Below are 23,258 nucleotides of genomic sequence, written 5' to 3' on the forward strand. Positions count from 1 at the left end.
ATGGCCAAAAGTAAGTGGACAGCTCAACAAAAGTGAGTCTGTTAGATATAAAGCAGTGCTGATGTGGCTATAGAACTTTCTGCATCATTATAAAGGGCTTTGGGATGAATTGGAACAGCAAGTGCAAGCCAGGATTTATGTTTCTTTTAGATTGACGGGGCAGGAATTCCCACAGACACACTCTTAAATCTTGTAGAAAGGTTTTAGAAAGAGAAGCAGCTCTATATCAGTGTGGATTGGGATGTAGGCCTCTAACAAGCTTATATTCAGGCGTCCACATACTTTTGGTCATATAGTTTTTGTAGGATGTGAAACATACTGAGGTCTCAGCCTTTGTGAAGGTCTTCAAACATGTAGAGAAAACATTTATTTTCTAAACCAAATAAAAAGTAAACACAATATTTTATCCTGGTCAGGGTCACAGTGGGTCCAGGTTCAGGATGCAGGATCAATCGCAGGGCTCTGGCACACACATGATCTGCATCAAGTCATTAATAGGATGCACAATGAATAATTCTGGCACCCAGACCACACTAGCACTGTGATTCTGATCTCCCTCTGCCTGCTACAAGTCGGCTGGGCGCCCCCTAGCGGGCACGATTAGCAGTGCAGATGGTGCAGCAGACAAAATCGGCCACTAGTCTGCTGGGTGGGAAGAGACGGGACTTAAAATATAAAGGTTTGGGGTCTTCGAGGCAGTGTTAGGACCCTGGTTAGTAGGCCGAGGCGCCTGTACAGAAGTGGAGGAACGTGGAGATCAGCGCGTGATCCACTGAAGTACGGGCAAATAAGAGGGAGTCAGGAGAATATACCCTCCTCTGTACGCCATAAGGGTCTCCAGCAGAGGAAAACAAATTGGCTATGACTAAGAAAAGAAAATGCAGAAATAAAACAGAAAAAACTCCCAACCCCGTATGAACCAGAAGCACTTTGGGATGAGCGCTGTGGGCGGGTGGAGGAGGACCGGAACACCACAGGACCTGTCGAGCACAGAAGTGTTGTTGCTAACTGAAGTGACTGACACGGGAGGCGGGTTTCACTGATCAGTTTAATGTCGATCGATAATAAAGAATCTCAAGTGCAACATTTTCCATGAATAATAAAAAACAACGACATTCTTATAAAAGAGAGAAGAAAAGAAATAATAACAGTGAGATCAGAAAAAGATTGGACAGCGGTTGTTCTGCACTGAGTGGCACAGAGAGAGCAGGAGAGCAGAAATGAAGCGTTTAGTCCTGATCTTCATCTAGTCCGAGCGGTAGGACGTTCATTCACTCAGTGCTTCATTCAGGTCAGGGTCACGGTGGGACTGAAGCCTATATCTGGAACCCTGGGTGCAGGGCCGGACTGCATTTTACAGTGTTCACACTACAGAGCTACGCAGAGCTGCAAATCCACCTACTGGCCTGCATGAACCTGATTCCCTAGATTCCACCTACACTATGTGACCAGAAGTTTTAGGGATGGTTCAGATGCATCACTAAGAGTTTTAATAATAAATCAATCAACAGTTTAGGGAAGACCCGTTTCTATTCCCGTCCTCAGGTCAGTTAAGATATGATTTGACCAGTTTAGTGGTCTCACCCTAAACTCACCCTTTAAAATGACTTTGGGATGAATTGGAACAGCAAGTGCAAGCCAGGCTTGACTGTATAAGCCTTTCCGCAAGATTTTGGAGTGTATCTGTGGGAATTCCTGCCCGTTTAAAGAGAAGCAGCTCTAAATCAGAGCTCATGCTTTCGGATCGGAACGCAGCTCATGTTCATAGTGCGCACACACACACAAACTCCTGTACCGGATTGGATCTGGGTCGATGGAGCTGCGCACCACCAACACTGCTTTCCTTCCTACCTCAGCATTTCTGCTCCAAATAAATATGATCACAGCAGGAAGAAAAAAGAAACGAGTCAGAAAGTGTCGGAGGGGTGAACGGCTCCATCGCTCGGGTTCGAATCACGTTCACGTTCGGCTCCTGAGCGTCTGATAAAGTTCTTACGGCTTCAGAGCTGCTGTGAAAGATCGGAAACATCAAACGGATAAAAAAAGAGCCGAGAAAAGGAGCACAGGGACGTCTGAACGTTCACATCTTCATCCACGCTCGTAATACTTACAACGTTTGAATACGTACAGTGAATTCATCTGAAATAAACGCTTCTTAACTCCCCAAACCCTTCCAAAATAAAAACTATAATAATAAACACATTTACAGCATAATAATGAGAATTCTGATCACAGGATAAAAGAAAACGAGCTTTTTTACACCCTGGTTCAGCGTCTGTTAGTAATTACTACGTAATTATATAAAAACACAGCGTCCACGTTCATGCCAGCTAAAATTACTAATCATACTGGTATAAAACCGGATCAGATCGATGCCGGCTCACAGATTCAATTCTGCAGATCTGTAAACCATTGAAATGATAAAATCAGCAGCGAGCGGAAGAACATGGAGATAATAAAACAGAATCGTGACGTTGAAGCAACAGGAAGAAATAATAACACAAATAACTAAAGAGAAAATGAGAAAAGCTTCCAGGAATAAAAGGTTGGGGGAGAAATGAGTGCAGAAGTTTGAATCTCAGCAGAGCTGCCGACCTGGCCAGGCGTCCGCACAGACACACCCGGCTGTGTTTGAACTAAGGGAAGGTCAGACAACATCTCTTCCGGATCTCCGGCACTGGTTCGGGGCCCTGTGTAGAGATACGCAGTACGGCTCTCGTGTGGGAACCTAACGCTGGCAGGTGATTATAAGTGGCGGCAGATCGGGCGCATGTTTAATCAGATTGGGGGGTTGCTCAAGCAGCAGCGGATTCACAATTGGGAATCAGCTATGATTAAATGAGGATATACAGTGGGGAAAATCCAGACGAATGAATTAATACAAGAAGTAGAAATAAAGACTGTTGAATGTTGCTGGTTTAAGCCCCACCACTGCCAGGTTGCTGCTGTTGGGCCCTTAGTCGCTCAGACTGTGTACAGTCACAGTACTTTAAGTCGCTTCGGATAAAAAGCGTCCGCTAAATGCTGAACATGTCAATGTAAAGAAAAGAGGGAATATAAGAATATAAGACGAGCAGTGCTGCAGTGTGTGTGTGTGTGTGTGTGTGTGTGTGTGTGTGTGTGTGTGTGTGTGTGTGTGTGTGTGTGGTGACATTTAACATTTTTTAAATCATATCACAGTCCCAGAAGGCAGAATCTTAAATTTCCCGTTAGTGGATTTAATCGACGTCCAGTGCAAATCTCCTCTTCACATTTACAAACGTGTCTTTAAACTCCGTCCATATAAATATGAACACACGAGAACTATCAAGCACAAACAAACTGTACTGGAAAAATTAATGATAACAATCAGACACGACAGATTAATCCCGTTTGTACTGAACAGGATTTGCAGTCGTGCTGGAACAGAAAACGCCGGGTGTCCCAATACTTTTGTCCATCTAGTGTCCATGTGTTCATAAGGACTGAGTTTAAAGACGTGTGTTTTAGCTTAATGTTTATATAAATGGAGAAACAAACACATTGCGTGACTGTAATCAAAATCTAAAAGGTTCATAATAACGTCCAGCTGTTTTTATTGGGTGTAAAAATCCCGCGTGTGTTCGAGTCCGTTATCTAAGGTGACCCGGTGTGACCTGATACGACGGATTAAAGTCGTTCCTGCACTCGGAAGCGAACAGAACGACCGGAAAGAGAGAAAGACAGAACGAGCAGGAAGATTTAGGAGGGGGGCGTAGAAGCACCAGACAGAAGAGACGATCGGAGACACCGAGGACGACGGGACTCCTCAGCGCCGGTCTGTTACTGTAAGTCTTTATTCAGTCTCCGGGACAGAACCGGTCGGGTCCACACACTCGCACCGGGACCGTCCAAGTGCTCCGGCGCTCAGCTTCAAACACCGCACACTTTAATGTGTGAAAGTCTTTATCGTGCCGGTCGGAGGGGGTTTAGTCGACGCCCTCGAAGCCCTGCGCGTTCTCCACAGCCATGAGCAGCTTCTCCCTCAGATCCTCGAAGGACTCGTACGCCGGGAGGTCCAACCTGTTAAAACTGGGAACGGAAACCAGGGGTCAGGGGGTTCAATACGTCTGCACCTTCAGTACTAATCCCAGCCCCAAAAACACACCCACTGGCATGCTATGATCTAACTCTAGGCATCCATTAAGTTAAGTGCTATGCTCAAAGGCCCAGCACTGGTATTGGTGGGGCATGAACAAGCAAACTTCTGATTACTGGAGTGACCAGGGCCCACACAAACATTCTGGATTCTCCATCAGGAGCCAGTAAGGATCAGTAAAACGGAGTCAAGGCTGCTCATGAGGGGCCCAACACTGGAAGGGGATTTATGTGGGGCCCTTCAGTCCAGCCCACAGCAGACTGGTTTTACTGGGAGAGTTTATGAGTTTGGTTGTGTCTGTCTGTCTATCTGTCTGTCTATCTGTCTGTCTGTCTGTCTGTCTGTCTGTCTGTCTATCTATCTATCTATGTCTATCTGTCTGTCTATCTGTCTGTCTATCTGTCTATCTACCTGTCTATCTATCTGTCTGTCTGTCTGTCTGTCTGTCTGTCTGTCTGTCTGTCTGTCTGCCTACCTGCCTATCTATCTACCTATGTATCTATCTATCTGTCTATCTATCTGTCCGTCTGTCTACTTCTCTATCTACCTATGTATCTATCTAGCTGTCTATCTATCTGTCTGTCTGTCTATCTATCTGTCTGTCTGTCTACCTGTCTATCTATCTACCTATGTATCTATCTATCTGTCCGTCTATCTATCTATCTATCTGTCTGTCTACTTCTCTATCTACCTAAGTATCTGTCTGTGTCTGTCTGTCTGTCCGTCTATCTGTCCATCTATCTAATCTATCTATCTGTCTGTCGTCTGTCTATCTATAGTCTGTATATCTGTCTATCAATCTGTATATCTATCTATCTATCTATATATCTGTCTGTCTGTATATCTATCTGTCTGTATTCAGTATATTCAGTATAGGATGAGATCTCACCATGTGTGAGCGCGGGGGAGTTTGTCCGGTGTCCCCCACTGCTCGATGGTAAACAACTGCGGCCCGTTCGAACCTATAAAACAAAGAGTAACACACACACACACACACACACACACACACACACACACAGGAATATTACATCAATAATAAGAAACAGTTTTCTGTTCAGGATCGATATTCATCTACAGTTACTGACCCAACAGGTCAGAAATAGATCCCACTTACTCCAGGTGAGTCAATATTTGCCATTTTCTCGTGTTTATGGGACCGTTTTGTTAGAAGAGGAGGCTGGAGGGGATTTAGGCCAAATTATAACCAATTCCCTGTGCTGACCAGCAAGGGGTTCCATAAATGTCATTTTCCCCTTTATCTCCCAGTCCATCTCTCCTCCACTGCTGCAGACCACCAACCTGACGCCCCCTCCGACACGTGTGCAGTACCAACCACGTCTTTTCACCTGCACCAGGTGGGTTCATACAGAGATCAGCATCACGTACAGAGAGTCGCACACTGCTCTCCGTTATTCAGACTAGTTTGTTGGATGCCCGGCTAGGTCAGCAGCACAGCTGAGATTTAACCTCGGCAGATAAAACCTAGTGCGCCACCCGAATGCCCGTGTGTGTGTGTGTGTGTGTGTGTGTGTGTGTGTGTGTGTGTGTGTGTGTGTGTGTGTGTGTGTGTGTTCTTACCGTAGAGCTCGGCAAAACCGTTCATGGGAACTCTGGATGTTCCTGTGACGAACTGCAGCAGCCGAATCCTTTTCTCAGCATCCATCAACAACACAGCCTTCACACACACACACACACACACACACACACACACACACACACACACACACACACACACACACACACACAATTTAACACTGTTTACTTTATACAAGTTTGGAGGTTGATTTTAGTTTAGTTTATCCTATATAAAAGTGTGTCCTGATGGTTTTATCATGATGTGACCCAACTTTAGGTGATTGCAACTGAACATTGTGTGTGTGTGTGTGTGTGTACCAGACTGCTGATAACGAGTTTCTGATGTGGAGGCACTTTCATCAGAGCAAACATACTGCACAAGCTCAAAGACTTTGATCTGTAGTGTGTGCAAATGACCACACACACACACACACACACACACACACACACACACACACACACACAGGACCTACCTTCCAGAACCACTGGATGACGGGGTGATTGGGGCAGTAGCTGTTTTTGTAGACGGTGTGTTGCCTCCAGTCGTTGACATCAACGTCGCCCAAACCGCACATCAGCAACTGCAAAACAACAACAACGTTACTGACCTTACAAACACTCTGTTGACTCAAGGGGCACAAATTCCAACAGGCACACTCTAAAATCTAATGGAAAGCCTTTCCAGAAGAGTGGAGACTGTTAAAGCCGCAGATAGGTGGTGAGGCACACTGAATACATATTAATGCCCATGATTTTGGAACTATAAGCCCTACAAGCTTTTAGTCAGATGTCCACATAATTCTGGCTACATAGTGAGCCAGATTTCAGTGTGTGTGTGTGTGTGTGTGTGAGTGTGTGTGTGTGTGTGTGTGTGAGTGTGTGTGTGTGAGACCTCCAACTCGTTCTCATCGAAGATCTTGATTAGGTCGATCTGGATGAGCTCTGTGAATCCCTGCAGGGAACAAAACAACCAATCACAACCAGTTATGACAAATCCCCCCCCCCCCCCCCCAATACTCCTCATCCACAAATACCCCTCGAATAAATACTCCTCAATCATAAATACCCCCCCTCACACACTTTATGTTGGGCAGTTGTAGCCTATTACTAGTATCAGTACTAGTCTGGTACTGGACTAGTAATCCAAAGGCCACTGGTTCAGGTCCCAACACTGCCAGGTTTCCAATGTTGGGCCCTTGAACAAGGCCCTTAACCCTCAATTTTCAGTTGCATGAAAGTTTGTTTATTATATATTTATAATAAAATAAGTAGGGTGGCACAGCTGGTACAGCGGGTTCAGAAGACCTGCTTTTGATGCTTGCCTTCGGTCACTATGAATTTTGCATGTTCACCATGTGTCTGATTTCTTCCTATTAACAACATGCGAAAGGTGGATTGACTGCTGACATGAAAGACAGTGCGAGTGTGTTTGATACCCCACAATGTAAACAGGTATTTCAGGAGAACAGCGCCACTCTGTGGTGAGAAACTGGAAGTGTAATTAATAATAAAACTATATATTTTTTTACCTCTAAGAACGCGTTCATCTGTTTCTGCACCCTGTTCACAAACCTCCACTGGATCACCAGGCTGAAATGTTATAAAAATGTTATGTTTTCTCCAGCCAAACTCAGGTGGATAAGAACAGCTCTTAGAATCGGAGGACTTACTCGATATATTCCTTCTTGTTCTCGTTGGTGACGACCATGTCTGAGCCGCTGGGCTTCAGATCCACCTGGTACGTCTAAATAAACAAAACATAATAAAAGCAGGCTTTTACCTCAATATCTACAGCACAGAAAATCTATTTGGATATATCTAACCGCCCTGTGCGCTCTGGCGACCCCTGCTGCTGGCACTCTACCCTCACTAAAAGACACACATTTGGAGGACCGTGCTACTGCTTCTGTATCCATCCACCACTCATGCGATTGCTTCAGACCGGACAGTAGGGGTCGCTGTTGCATCTGTATTTTGTATTTCTAACCTGGCCGAAATTGTCCTCGTCGATACAGAACCGCAGATCCAGCTCGGTGGGGTCGTTCTCCAGGATCCACTTCAAAGAGTTGTAGTATTCGCTGTCCTACACACACACACACACACACACACACACACACGAACGTGTTGAGAACACAGTGAGAACATGGGGAGTACAAAGTGAGAACATGGTGAATACATGTACATGTAAACGTTGAGAATGTGGTAAGAACATGAGAACATGGTGAGAATGTGGTGAAAACATAGTAAGAACATGATGAGTACGTTTACATGGTGAGAACGTGGTAAGAACATGGTGAGAACACGGTAAGTACATGTACATGGTAAGAATGTGATGAGTATGTGGTAAGAATGTGATGAGTATGTGGTAAGAATGTGATGAGTATGTGGTGAGAACGTGGTGAGAACATTATGAGAATGTGGTGAGAACACGGTGAGAAAATGGTCAGAACATGATAAGTACATTTACATGGTGAGAACGTGGTGTAAGAACACAGTGAGAATGTGATAAGAACACTGTGAGAACATGGTGAGAATGTGGTGAGAACACGGTGTGAGAACACAGTAAGAATGTGGTGAGAACATGGTGAGAACGCGGTGTGAGAACACAGTGAGAACATAGTGAGTACATGCACATGGTCAGAAAGTGGTAAGAATGTGGTGAGAACATGATAAGTACATTTACATGGTGAGAACATGGTGTAAGAACATAGTGAGAATGTGATAAGAACACTGTGAGAATGTGGTGAGAACATGGTGAGAATGCAGTGTGCGAACACAGTGAGAATGTGGTGAGAACATGGTGAGAACGCGGTGTGAGAACACAGTGAGAATGTGGTGAGAATGCAGTGTGCAAACACAGTGAGAATGTGGTGAGAACATGGTGAGAATGCAGTGTGCAAACACAGTGAGAATGTGGTGAGAACATGGTGAGAATGCAGTGTGCAAACAGTGAGAATGTGGTGAGAACATGGTGAGAACGCGGTGTGAGAACAGTGAGAATGTGGTGAGAATGTGGTGAAAACATGGTGAGAACGCGGTGTGAGAACACCGTGAGAATGTGGTGAGAACATAGTGAGAATGTGGTGAGAACATGAAGTACTGTACATTTACATGGTGAGAACATGGTGTAAGAACACAGTGAGAACGTGGTGAGAACGCGGTGTGAGAACACCGTGAGAATGTGGTGAGAACATAGTGAGAATGTGGTGAGAACATGGTGAGAACACAGTGAGAATGTGGTGAGAACGCAGTGTGAGAACACAGTGAGAACGTGGTGAGAACGTACCACAGACTCCATGTCGTTCAGCGTGATGGGTTTTCCCAGCATCATCTTATAAAAAGGTCGGATGAAGAAACCTGTCGGAGGGAAACAGCAGTAACCATGAGACCCATAAATCATCATCATCCCAACGTCCTGGGCCCCCGAGGGCCCACAGAACCATCCAGAAGAACCAAGGGGCAAACGTACCGTCCAGCAGCTTGCCGTGATACACGGCCATGCCCGCTACCCGCCCGATGAACTTGAAGTAGGAGAGGTGATCCTCGTTACACAGGCCCGAGTTCGAGTTGATCTGGAGTGTGTAGTTATCCCTGCACACACACACACACACACACACACACACACACACACACACACGTTTCCTCACTCTCTGAAGTGTTCACCATCACCTCTGAACGCATTGTGGGTAAAGACGTGGTACTCACGTGGCCGAGTACTCGAACAGACCATAATAAGGGTTGAACATCTCCTTGGAGATGAGGAAGAACCACTCCCTGGCCACGCCGCCGTAGTCCAGCCCCTTCTCCGACTCGAACTCGATCCAGAGGCGCGACTTGAGCACGTCGGGTCTCTTGAGGGACATGATCCTCCGGTACGACTCCTCAAAGATACTGCTCCTGTGGAGCTTCATCTCGAAGCGGTTCGGGATGTCCGCCTGAGGGGGTGGGGGGGGTCCGGGGGTGGAGGAGAGAGGGGGCGATTACACGTACACCCACTGAGCACTTTATTAGGTACACCTGTGTTACATGTACATTTATTGCATATTTAATGAGCTCCATCTGTCATACAGATGACCACTGTGGGTTTACAATTACTGACTGTCGTCCATATGTTGCTCTGGAGACTTTGTGCTGATCATTCTCAGTGCTGCACCGACACTACTGGTAAGTACTGATATGTGTATTAGGTGCAGCAGTGTTGTTGGTCACATGACGCTCCTGGATTCTTATTTATGGTACCGATTCTCATCCCAGCACGAAGCATCTGAGCACTGGTGCTTCAAAATACCAACAACACTGCTGCACCTAATACACTCATACCAGAACAACACACTACCATGTTATTACCATGTGAGTATCTGATCACCACAATAGGGGTCACTTATGATTGATAAATGTGGTACAGAGTACCAGATGGGCTACAGTCAGTACATGTATACACACAGTTAGTAGGCAGGTCCCACATCTTACCGGCTTCTTTAACTTCTTCCTGAAGTAATCGTACTTCTGTTTGAACTCTCGTGAGTACGGCACAGCCTGCACACACACACACACACACACACACACACACACACACACGTTTATATATATGTTTTTTTTAAATAAATATTTTATTTATACATTTTCTCCCTCGTTAGCGCGTCCAATTGCCCGATTGCGTCACGCTTCCTCTCCACTAATGCCGATCCCCGCTCTGATCGAGGAGAACGAAGCTAACCCACGCCCCCTCCGACACGTGGGCAGCAGCCGTACGCATCTCATCACCTGCACTTTGACGAGCGCAGTGCAGCTCAGCGTTGTGTACGGAGAGACGCACCCCGAGAGCACTCATTTCCGTCTCCGTGCAGGCACCATCAATCAGCCAGCAGAGGTCGTAGTTGCACCAGTTATGAGAGAGAATCCCTATCCGGCTTAATCCCGCCCCATCTGAACAACAGGCCAATCATTGTTCATGTGGCTGCTCAGCCCAGCCGGCAGGCAGAGCCGAGACTCGATACGATGCATTAGAGATCCCAGATCTGGTTCCAGCGTGTGTTTTCACCGCTGCGCCACCCGAGTGGCCTACGTTTATATATGTTAAATGTATATAAAGTAGGGCTGTCAAACGATTAAAATTTTTAATCGCGATTAATCTCAGAATTTCATATAGTTAATCGCGATTAATCGCATTAAAAAAAATCTGTGTAAATGTTATAGAAAACAAGGATTTTTAAGTGAAATGTTACAATTAAAATGGTGAACACATTTTATGCTAAATGTACTTATGTTAAAAACTGCTGGGACAAGAGAAAACTGTAAGGGAGTTTTATTCACTCACATACTAGGCAGTAATACTATCCAATGGTTTGATGGACGTTTCTACACGAAGTGAGTGTGTTTTGACCCTTTGGGGCTTCCATAGTTCATGGACAACGTGCTTGACTCAGCTGTCCGGTATTCTTTACCGTAACAGAATAAGTTAATAAAGTGTTCTGCTCCCGACAACTTGTGAATATAGCGTGTATTCATTTCTTTATTATGCAAGTGCAGATGCTACGACGCTCTTTTACATTTTGTTAACAAACCGCAAATGAAAAACGGTGACATGTCCGACATTAAAACGTTTGTTCTACCAGTCAAGTCTCAACATGAACTAGAATTTGCGTTAATGGCACTATTTATCTTAATCGCGTTAAATTGAGATTGCGTTAATGCGTTATTATCGCGTTAACTTCGACAGCCCTAATATAAAGCTTCCCACACACTCAAAAACTAAATAATTCGACTGCAGGTTGGTTTGAATGAGATCAGAAGAGCCCAGATGCTGGTTCGAAAGTTAACACCCAAACCTGTGGACTAGTTTTACACAGGTAACAAACCTAAACGTGGACTTTTCTTTATTTCTTTTATTTTCTTTTCTTTCGACTGCTTCTGTATTTGAGCGTCGCCGCTGTGGCTCATACTTGAACAGTTGCTACACCGGATGCCCTTCCTAATGCCTTCCCAACACCCCAAACATAACCAATCATGTCTGTGACTGGCTGATTCGAACCCCTGATCCCAGAGGCTGTGATATTAAATCTTAAATATACAATGTGTAGACATCTTTTCTCCTGTAGACGAGGCGTCGACTTCCTTTCACATTTAACAGAAGGTAGAATTCGAGCAGGGGTGTAGAGAAACACTCACCGGTCCTGTGATGGCGGGACTCTGGAGGCGAGGATCTTCCCACTGTGTGTTTTTGGTGTCTAATAGAGGCGGAGAAAGCGCACAAGAAACAGACAGTCAGAAATAAACCAACACGTACGATCACACTGTAACACAGTGGGGTAGTGAAGCTCCTGTGAAAAACATTATATAGCCAAAAGTACTGGGACGCCCCTTCTAATTACTGAATTCACGTGTTAGATTTAATAAATCAATCATATAAAGGAAATCTCTGAATCTTTCACTAATATTATGCACTGAAGTTGGTGAAATAACTAAAATCTTATCCTAGCAATTACGCCATTTCTGAACTACACGTCCTACTGCTGAATAGTAAACTGATCTTACTGTGGTCGATGTAGAACGTTCTTCCGTCTGCATGGACTCGCTCCTCCCATCCCGGCTACAGAGAGAGAGAGCGAGAGCGAGAGAGAGAGAGAGAGAGAGAGAGAGAGAGAGAGAGAGAGAGAGTCAGAGAGAGTCAGACGAGACTATGATGGGTGGAAATGAAGTTCATATTGCATTGTTCACACAGCATTTACCAGTAATTTTCTGGCTACATCCAATGTTTTACATAGTGTGTAACTATACCATTAGTAGTGAAACCCAGTTTGAGCTACACAAGCTATCGACTGGCCGGTCACCTACAAAGACACACGATTGGCTGAGTGCCTGTAAGGAGAGGGACAATAGTTGAGCAGGGATTCCTCAGTATTGCTGCAATTACGGCCTCTGCTGGTTGGTCGAGGCGCCTGCACGAGGGGAACAGTTATTCGTTGGGGAGAGGGGGGGCGACTTGCTTAACCTGCTTAACCAACCAGTAAACCAGTAGTCTCTTGACTGAGTGATCAGTGATGCATTGTGGTTACTGCAGTTCACCAGAGGCCTGGTTGTACTCACAGGCAGTGGGCCGAGGTCTCCAGGGTCCAGCGCTGCTTTAGTCCTCAGGTGAACCGGGTACTTCAAACGAGGATCCTCCTGCAATTAAATGAACAATTAAGCTGTCTTTCTAAATGAAGCTCCTGCCATCCATGCCCCAATAACAAACCCTTTTCAGGTTCACTAATAGTCGGAATACTCCGAGACGTCTGAGTAAAGCTATGCAGGCATTTTTCTGTGATTAGGGTAAGGAAATGCTCCCTGATTACAACGACTGCACTGTTTTTTTTTAGCTTAATGCACTTTGGCCGGACGCTGGTTGCGCTGAATAATGCGAAATACACGTGCACACACCATCACCGCTTCATCAATGATACGAAATTCATTGAGAGAGGAAACGAGAGAGTGTGAGAGCGACTGACTCGGTCCTTCACTCGGTCTCATTAAACCGAAAGGCTATTCACTCTCAATCCCACAATGCACCGCTTCTCTTGGAGGACCTTGAACAGAGAGGGGTTTGTGCGGGCTCATACAGAGAGCAGTGTGTCTGAAATTCAGCTTCCATTTCAGCACAACACGCTCAGTGTAACATCCAGAGCTCTGATAAACACACCGTCTCTGTTCTACATCGTATCTGGAGAGAGTCTGTAAAGAGGAACGGTCTTAAATTCCCTGCGCTGTACTATCCAAGCTTAGAGGATGTTACAGGAGAAGACTAAGTCCTGTATATTACTAAAGTGAGACTGTAACAAGTATTAAATGCAGGGTGACGATAACTGTAGCACATGCTGTTTTGTGTTGTAAATAACGACTTAATAATTAGGGATAGTGAAGGATTTTATATATTTTTTAATGAATTGAAAAAATTTACTTCAATGAAAGGTTGGATCGGGTGTTTCTCATTTTTTCCAGTGTGAAATAGAGCTGATTCACAAGCTGAATTTCTTGTCTTGTGACCGTTTTCACTCCTGTTTACCAGGGGTGCCAATAATTGTTGTGGAAATGCAATCGTTTTGGGGTTTTTTTTGCAATTATTTTTGTTAATTAGTGCGTTAACTATAAAGACACCATTAAAACAAACAAAAAAGGTCAAAATGCATTAAAATTCAATAGGTAACGTCAGTCACCAGATACACAGTAAAAACAGTGTGGTCACGTAATGTGGAAAAGCTATTGCGCATGTGCAGTACCACTTCCAGACACCAGAGGTCGCCCCTGCCCCGTCTTTAACCCACCTGTATAAACACGCCAAAATTAAGTATAATTAAAAATAAATACAATAAATTAATCAAACTTTATTTATAATTATTATATTATATATAAAATAAGATATTACAGAAACAAATGTAAATAAAGTAATAACATCTAATTTATTTATACACTAATCACACTAATAATGCTTCATTCCATATTGTGTCTTACAGTAGGGGCCAAAAGTATAAAGCCGCCACTGAAAATGCTTCTGTTTTACATTTACAAATCATCAGCAAAATATTTAGATTTAAAAGTCGAATCTTTGAAATCTACACAGGTTTTCGGTTCAAGCGTGTGCAGCTTGTTCGCCGTTATAAAGACAAACCCAATAACATTAAGAACCTCAGAAATTCATGTGGATTTTTCACACTGAAGATTCGACACACCAAACCTGGTATTAAATTCCATAAAAATGAGAAACTGAAGCATTTTCACCGATGGTCTCTGGTCTCGGACTTCCGGGCCTTTTTACTAATTTCATTTCTCTCTTTAGGAATTGAGGAGGACGCGCCTAACACTCGGGAGACGTAGAGTCCTGTAATGATAGTGATTACGGGTAATTTTATGTTGTGTCTAATCATAATATGTGGTTGTGTGTGTTTGCTGTAGTGTTAATGATACAGAGCGGGACTAAATGAACACCCTGTAAAAGACTGCGACGTTACAGAGTGTGTTTAGCAGTAAACACACACACACACACACACACACACACTCGCAGAATCAGATTCAGTCTGGTTTCACAAACACTGATCCATTCATCATATCAGAATGATCCATGATGTCTCACATCGTGAGTTGCGTCCTTCTTTATTCAAAGCTACGATGTTTGCTTTCATTGATTTGGTCTGACTGGACTGACCAGAGGGCTATCGATCTAAGAGCTAAGATTGTGGGTTCTAATCCCAACCCACTTTTGGGCTCTTGGTCGAGACCCTTGACCCTCTCAGCTCTGACCCCGACTTCCAAACAAGCTGAGATACGCAGAAAAACGACTTCATTGTCCTGCAGACGTGTAGATGCATACCCCAGAGATCCGGGTTTGAATCTCGAATAGCGCCCTGTCCATGATGTTCCTGCCTTGCGTACTGTGTTTCCCGGTGGAACTGGATCCACCTCGACCCTGACCCCGAAATATTACTAAACAGCGCTCAGGTAGCACAGGGTTAAATCACACTAACCCACTACCCCTGAGATCCGGGTTCGAACCTCCGCAGTGCTGTCTGCACAGACATGACTGGACGAACAGCCCAGTTATTAGGAGGCGCAGGTCCCCACACGGATAAAATAAGGAGGGCTATGGCGATGCCTAAATATGGGATTCATTTCAGATGTGATCATGATGACTGGGGTGGAACGTCGTGGCTTGTGTGATGAACGAGAACTGCTGTTGCTATGGATACTCAGCGCTCTAAGGAACTTCATGCTTATGTAATGGTCCATGACACTGAATCACGAGGGTAAGAAAGTGTGTGTGTGTGTGTGTGTGTTACCCAGGTCGTCATCTTGCTGTTATGGTCGATGAAGAACGGCCGTCCGTTGGGGGAGATCCTCATCTCCCACCCCGGCGGCAGGAAGCTCTGAGCCGCCTTGTGTTGAGATTTGGGGGAGCTGTAGGGTGACGGCTGGGGCGACTGAGGGTTCGACAGGGTGTCCTTCACCACCCGAGGAAGCGGCACGCTATTGGCTCCCTGGAACAACGAAACACACGTCTTTAAGACTAAACAAACGTGAGCGAACATGTCTGAAAGGGCTTTTCACAGGAGTTAGAAACACGTGTGCAGGAACACAAAAGCTGGACATCGCTGTTCATACAGACGTTCCTTTACAATGCAGATCAAAAACAAAACAAACAATCTCAGCTCTGATACGATATCTACCGGGCGGGCTGAAAGTGAGAGTAATAGCGGCCTCTGCTGGCTGGTCGAGGTACTGCACAGAGAGGTAAATAACGGAGAACAGTGCGTGACTCACAGGTGAAAAGAAGTGGCCGGGTATTAAACACATCAGAGGGGCGCGAGTTAGGTACTTTTCTTAAAAGACTTTCTACAAGATGTAGGAACGTGTGTGGAGAAATTAGCGCCCATTTCTGAGGTTACGTGTGCAGTCCAGGTTCCAGTTCATCCCAAACATGAGCAATGTGGTTGAGGACAGAGCTCTGAACTTTTTTTCAAGCGACCCACATGTGGTCCATGTTTTATAGCACGACCCAGACAACACAAACATCAAAACTAAATAAACTTCACGTAACTTCACGTAAAGCCTCCACAAGGGGGCGTTTGTGTACCTGTTCATTTACATACACATTTCTGGCATTTAGCAGATGCTTTTATCCAAAGTGACTTACAGTTGAGGGATAAGTGTTTTACTCAAGGGCCCAACAGTGGCAACCTGGCAGTGGTGGGTCTTGAACAGACAACCCTTTGATTGTTCAAATTAGTTTATTTAGTTTATTTGGCCCTCCAAGCCAAACTAGTCAAACCATGCGCTCATGGACTTTGTTTATTCTGTGCACAGGGGCTCAGTCATGATGGACCAGGAAGGGACCTTCCCCAAACTGTCGCCACAAAGCTTTGAGTGGTTCTACTACAAAGGGAGTGCAATAGGTGGATTTTTTGGGGGTAGAAAATGCATCGAGGTGGTTGCCCCGGTCAGGAGCCTAATATAAGAACCCATGTTGGGTACGACAGCTCCGGCGCTCCTACTATATTCTGATTCTAGATCTGCACCCTCAACACCTTTCAAATCCTGACAGCGTTCAAATTCCCACCTTCTCTTTTACTTCCCTTCTCGTCTCTCACCTTCAGTCTCCTGGTACCTGAACATTCTCTCTCACGCTCGTCGTGATGTTCACACTCCCTCAGATCCGGTTCTCATGCCAGTAATTTAATTCCATCGTATTCATACACGGCGCGGAGGTAAATTAAGCTAGCCCACTGCTGCTGGTTGCGTCCTGTCTTGTGTGCGTTAAGGCACTGCGTCCACTGCGACCCTGACCAGGATAAAGCGCTGGTAAAACATGACAACGAAACATCTGGCCGCTTTAATCAATCTTCTAAGCAGAAACGGATCCTTCGGTCTGAACCGAGTTATTAATGATGATGCTAAACGACAACGCTCTGGTCTGCCAGCTAAGAGAGACCAAAGCTGGACACTGGCATCCATACAGTGCAGATCAAAAACATAACGATCTCAGCTCTGCTATCAACCGTCCGGGCGCTTATACAGACACGACTGGCTGTGTGTGTCTGAAAGGGAGTGTAATAGCGGCCTCTGCTGGCTGGTCGGGGTACTGCAGGGAGATGGTGAGTAACGGAGAGCAGTGCGATACCGATCCCTGTGTGAAGCCGCCTCGCAGGTGAAAAGAAGTGGTCTGCTAATACACACATCAGAATGTTGCAAGGGAATTGGATATGACTAGATTTGGTAAAAAAAAGGGACCAATTGCATAAATAGAATAAAAATAAAAAAACAGAACAAAACACCTCGTTTCATTTAAAAAACGTGTATTATTTGTGTAGCTACAGCTTTAAGTAGAACGTAAACAAGTATTTCCAGGTTGTTCCGATTCATCCCGGATCATGTAACCAGATTCGGAAGGAGAATCATGAATTTTGGGCCCACTGAGAAGCTCGGTTTCATCTTGACGAAGGAGCCGACCTGGCACCGTGTCACCGACAGCAAATGGCCGAGCCGCAGTGACGCCAGCGAACAGGTTTCTCACGGCGGCACACGAGACCCTCTGCCAAAAAGAAAGGGGAGAAACCCTACACACGCTGACACGTACGCAAACACTCGCACCCGGCCCTTCTGGGTCGGACCTGATCGTCTGATCGCTACAGCAGCTGCCGAACGGCTTCGTCCTCCTGATGCAACGTTTCATCATCGCGCTTCTCGCTCGAACCCCTCGAGAGGGACAAATTTAGGTCCCGAAAGAGTCACTTCATCAGCAGTGCAGTAGAGCTGGGTTTATAAACCCTGGGTCGCAAGAAAAATAATAATAATAATAATAATGAAATAAACTAATTTTGACAGGTACAAACACAAAACTAACTTGTTCACGAACGCCCCCCTGTGGAGGCTGTACGTTACATCCTGCAAACCACAGTGGGATCAGATTGCCACCGTTTTCATTCATTAATTCACCGTTTTAAGTTCATTAATCATGACGAATCATGATTCAGCGGACCAGACCCCACTTTTGGTCAACCTGTGCCCGTTCAGATTCCAGTTATTCTGCTGTAAGACCAGTCGGCTCGGACCAGCCTGGCTATCTTCCTCTGGACTTTAAATCAACAGGGAGTTTCCGCCGGCAGAACTGCCGCTCACTGGACGTTCTCAGTATCTCTGCACCGTTCCGTTTGAACTCTAGAGACTGTCTGGGTGTAAATCGGACAGACGGACTGATGGGCGAATGAAGACGTTCTCACCTCTGGAGGAGTAGAGAGGGTGACGGTGGGGGAGCTAAGGCTACGAGGTCGTCTCATTTGGGGTTCGCTAAGGTGTCCGCTGGATGACGACGGCGTGGTGGGCGGGGCGCCCCCTACGGCTCCTGCAGAGGAACTTATTCCGTCCTCAGTGAGCTAGCAAAGAGAAGAGTAACGTTAAAAACATGCTAAATAAATTAAATACACTACACATCCAACACATCCTGTCGTCATTTCACTTCTACACCGCCGCCAGGCCTAATTCATCCTGATTAGAGTGGTTAATGATCTCACAATTCCAAAATATCGGGTTTTCATTGGTTTTAAAGTTGAGGTTCTAGTTCCAAAAGTCACACGCTTGGGTGGGGCAGCAGTGAGATCCATCGACCGTCCGAGGGTTGGTCAAAGGGATTCATTATTACTGCTGCAATAGCGGCCTCTGGTGGCCGGTCGAGGCACTGCACAGAGATGGTGAATAATGGAGAGCAGTGCGTGGCTCACCAAGAGTGACCCCGCTAGGGTAAACAGAGCAGAAGGACGTCCAGAAACGAGACTGATGGACTCAATTAGACGAGGAATGAACCAGCCAATACAGAGAAGACATGACGTTCTGGAGAAATGGCATCCACATGGTTGCCAGGAGTCGAAATCGATGGCACAGAATAATACATTATTAGTGAAAAACGATGCCACCCTGTGCAGTAGCCAGCGACTTCTCTGGGACAGGAACCCTGGCGACCTGACACCCTCAGGCATAGCAAAATGTGCCTGTCTGGATGCCCGTCCAGGTCGAGTGAATCTGAGAGCTTTAATTCTCGCCGTGCCCACCACTGCATTTCCAAAATAATTGGGACAATGGGTACAATGCTTTTTACAGGTATTTAATAATAATAATAATAAAAAAAACGACTTTATTAACATAAATATGTGCCGAGTCTTAATCTATTGCCTGCAACACGTTCCAAAAAAGTTGGGACGGGGTCATGTAAGAGAGGGGTCCGTACCTGGAGAATCGGACGAGTCCATGTGGTGCTGCGATTGTTGTGATTGACGTAATACGTTCTGCCTTTACTGTCCTTTCTCTCCTCCCAGCCTGAGGGTAGAGACTACACACACACACACACACACACACACACACACACACACACATTAGGAGTGTGTGATGAGAACCGGTATGCGAACTGGGATCCAGGTTCAGCTGCTGAGCGATTCAGAACGTGTGATGCGTAACGTTAGGTTCAAAACACGACACGGAACACACTGAGTGAACTCCTGGAAAAAAATGTGTGTGTGTGTGTGTGTGGGATCAAACTGCCCCTGAATACACACAGGGGCACCTGTACAAGAAAACAGAGCGAGGACAAAAACACACACAAGTACGAAGGAAATGAGAAGGAGAGCGAGTGATAGAGCAAAGAGGAAGAGTGGATTACCATGGGCGGGTCAAGGCCTGCGACCGTTTGCGCTCGGGTTCGTCTGGACTGCGAGGTCTGGCGACAAACAACAGCTCGGTTACGACAGGAACATTCTGAGAACGTTTGGTGGGAGAGGATCTCGAACAGGAGGTGATTTTGGTAATCGGGGGTTGAGAGGGCGACAGAGGGTGATGTGTGTTTGTTAAAATATGGACTAGATTTAAGGGGGGGGGGGGGGGGGGGTGATGATTCGAAAGAATGCGAATATGGAAGCGGTGAGAGGGGAAATCAGCGTGAATTTTAAAGGGGGGGGGGGGGGGGTGGAGGTGGTTTCTTTCAGGATGAAGAGCATTTAAAGGGGTGAAGGATGCCAGTGCTCGGATTGTAATAAATCAATGATTCTAACAAAAGCAACAGTTTAGGGAAGGAGCCCGGACCTCAGCCCCACTCAGGCTGATCGATAAGCGCCCAGCTGTACTGACTGAACGGGCACAAATTCCCATACACACACACACACACTTCAAAGTCTTGTTAGAAGCCTATTCTAGCTCTAATTTAACACAAGCTCATGGTCAAGTGTCCAGATACTTTCGGCCGTATAGTGTATCTGCCCTACGAGAGTCTGAATGAACGAGTCCTGCTCTAATCCTGTTAATTCACCCCGACACTTGATCTTACCTGCCACCCCGGTACGAGTCAAAGCGCCGGCGTCCAACACCGAGCTCAAACCATAAAGATCGCCGCGATAACTGCGGTCCAGCGAGACCTCGAAGATCAGCCTCCTCACGCACTCCGACAAGCGCCGTCCGTATACTTACGCCCCACGTGTACAGGCGCCTCTGTTTAAAGCCTCGGAGAGCTGGCGGTTCAATCGCTGACCGATTAACCACGCCTCACTCAGCCGGGTGGAACCGCTTTGTTTTCAGCACGCAGCCGGAGATCCGAGGAACAATAACGGCACACGGGGGGTCGAACTCCGGACCGAACGGCAGAACTACAGCTCGGTAGTGTTGCGCAGTGGTTGCGTACAGAGTAGTCTGTGTCGAAAGTATGTAGACACCCATTCTAATTACTGTGCATTGCTTACAGGTGACCGTGACCTGGGAGCGCGTACACAGTGCGGCTCTGTGCGATAATAGTGATAGTGTGCGGCTCTCCTTGGCCAGAACGGAAAGGGTGGCGCATCAGCAAGACTTCTAACTCGTTCTACTGATCGGCCCTCGGGGAGGAACCTCTCTCGCCACGCCCTCAGGTGATTAATTACAGGTACGCAGGAATAACGAGCTGCTGTCAATTATACCGTGAAGTAATGAGCATACCTGAGCACTTATTTAGGGTAGGTTAGAACTGTAGAGAGAGAGAGAGAGAGAGAAAGGGGCGAGCGAGGGTGAACGAGTGAATCGTACCATGCAGTGAGGAGTGGAAGGATGAAGAGAGATGTGAAGGAGAAACAGATCGTACCATTGGAGAGGGAGTCTGAGCCTGATCGCTCACACCGTCCGTCATACTGGAGGAGCGCAGTCTGGACGAGAGGAGGGACTGCAGAGAGAGAGAGAGAGGGGGGGGGGGGGGGGGATCTCATTATCCAATAATCTATCCATCCATATATCTATCCATCCATATATCTATCCATCCTTCCATCCATCCATCCTTCCATCCATATATCCTTCCAACCATCCACCCATATATCCATCCTTCCATCCATCCATATATCCATCCTTCCATCCATCCATCCATCCATCCATATATCCATCCTTCCATCCATCCATCCATATATCTATCCATCCTTCCATCCATCCATATATCTATCCATCCTTCCATCCATCCATATATCTATCCTTCCATCCATCCATCTATCCATATATCCATCCTTCCATCCATCCATATATCCATCCATATATCCATATATCCATCCATCCATCCATATATCTATCCATCCATCCTTCCATCCATATATCCATCCATCCATCCTTCCATCCATATATCCATCCATCCATCCATCCATCCATATATCCATCCATCCATCCATCCACCCATATATCCTTCCATCCATCCACCCATATATCCATCCTTCCATCCATCCATCCATATATCCATCCATATATCCATCCTTCCATCCATCCACCCATATATCCATCCTTCCATCCATCCATCCATATATCTATCCATCCTTCCATCCATCCATATATCTATCCATCCTTCCATCCATCCATATATCTATCCTTCCATCCATCCATCTATCCATATATCCATCCTTCCATCCATCCATATATCCTTCCATCCATCCATCCATCTATCTATTAATCCATCCATATATCCATCCTTCCTTCCATCCATATATCCATCCATCCTTCCATCCATCCACCCATATATCCATCCTTCCATCCATATATCCATCCATCCATCCATCCATCCATATATCTATTCATCCATCCATCCATATATCCATCCATCCATATATCTATTCATCCATCCATCCATATATCTATCCATCCATCCATCCATCCATATATCTATCTAGCCATCCATCCACCAAACTATCTATCGCCCCATCAATACATCCATCAACCGACCCATTCACCAATCTATCCATTCATCCACCAGTTGATCCCTCCCTTCATCCATCCATCCATCCCCTGACCCCTCCACCCCTCCTCACCCCACCGCTGCTGGTTCCGGGCGTTTCTCCGTTGCTGCTGGGCGTGAGTGAGAGCCTCATGCTGATCTCCTCCGAAAACTCCGGAGCGCTGAACTGATGAACGGGTGTGGCCAAGGGGGTGGGGCCGGACATGGCCTCGCTCATCCCGGAGAAATCCTCTTCGGTGATTGGGTCCCAGGACTGCAAAGGGAGGGACTAATCATCACATTGATATACGTGCACCAGACTGAAAGTGCGAGCGACATGGTACGGAGGTGAAGGGTGGTTCTCACATCGTCCAGCTCTCTGGGGTCCAGGTGCTCGTTCTCCAGGTCCTCACTGATGTGCCGTCTGGAGCGGAACACGCGGTGAGCCTCCTGGTTGATCTGACGCAGCTGGTTGTCGTTCTCGGTGTCCGACGCCACGTCACTGAGAGAGAGAGAGGAAGAGAGAGGGTGAACGTCGCCTCATCAGTATCAGGAGGCAGGAAAGAGCCTTCCCTAAACTACAAAGGCAGAAGCACCGAGACGAGAACCGTGTGTGTGTGTGTGTGTGTGTGTACGTACACCGTGCTGGGTCGTTTCCACTGCGTGGTCCGGTTGTTGTGATTGACGTAGTACGTCCTGCCCAGATTGTCCACCTTCTCCTCCCAGCCCGGCGGTAACGGCGGCAGAAGCTGCTGAGAGCGCTGAGACCCGCCGTGATCCACAGATTCCACCTCCCACCCCTGAGATACGGGAAAAAAGGGGCGCGGTTCGAAGCTTTTCCAC

At 46.3% G+C, this 23,258-nt stretch overlaps 1 protein-coding gene across 6 annotated transcripts in view; it reads right to left on the minus strand.

The window, feature by feature from the left end:
- Positions 1–1,034: 1,034 nt before the first annotated feature.
- nedd4l (NEDD4 like E3 ubiquitin protein ligase) overlaps positions 1,035–23,258 on the minus strand; it is a 46,142-nt gene continuing 23,918 nt past the window's right edge. For 4 of the 6 annotated variants that reach the window (XM_063011431.1, XM_063011433.1, XM_063011429.1 and 1 more), the window contains 22 exons: positions 23,055–23,215; positions 22,782–22,917; positions 22,510–22,704; positions 21,312–21,389; positions 19,440–19,541; positions 18,439–18,591; positions 15,502–15,699; positions 12,779–12,856; positions 12,227–12,281; positions 11,861–11,919; positions 10,163–10,228; positions 9,398–9,627; positions 9,162–9,283; positions 8,979–9,049; positions 7,680–7,775; positions 7,363–7,436; positions 7,222–7,282; positions 6,585–6,644; positions 6,166–6,273; positions 5,696–5,792; positions 5,007–5,079; positions 1,035–4,050 (listed from right to left, as the gene is read on the minus strand). In XM_063011431.1, coding sequence (XP_062867501.1) covers positions 3,948–4,050; positions 5,007–5,079; positions 5,696–5,792; positions 6,166–6,273; positions 6,585–6,644; positions 7,222–7,282; positions 7,363–7,436; positions 7,680–7,775; positions 8,979–9,049; positions 9,162–9,283; positions 9,398–9,627; positions 10,163–10,228; positions 11,861–11,919; positions 12,227–12,281; positions 12,779–12,856; positions 15,502–15,699; positions 18,439–18,591; positions 19,440–19,541; positions 21,312–21,389; positions 22,510–22,704; positions 22,782–22,917; positions 23,055–23,215 — 2,376 coding nt within the window. In that variant the 3' untranslated portion in view covers positions 1,035–3,947. The remainder of the gene's footprint in view (positions 4,051–5,006; positions 5,080–5,695; positions 5,793–6,165; positions 6,274–6,584; positions 6,645–7,221; positions 7,283–7,362; positions 7,437–7,679; positions 7,776–8,978; positions 9,050–9,161; positions 9,284–9,397; positions 9,628–10,162; positions 10,229–11,860; positions 11,920–12,226; positions 12,282–12,778; positions 12,857–15,501; positions 15,700–18,438; positions 18,592–19,439; positions 19,542–21,311; positions 21,390–22,509; positions 22,705–22,781; positions 22,918–23,054; positions 23,216–23,258) is intronic. The other 2 variants (XM_063011432.1, XM_063011428.1) reach the window with 1 other exon arrangement.

Source organism: Trichomycterus rosablanca, chromosome 16, assembly GCF_030014385.1.
Source record: "Trichomycterus rosablanca isolate fTriRos1 chromosome 16, fTriRos1.hap1, whole genome shotgun sequence".
Lineage (NCBI taxonomy): Eukaryota > Metazoa > Chordata > Actinopteri > Siluriformes > Trichomycteridae > Trichomycterus > Trichomycterus rosablanca.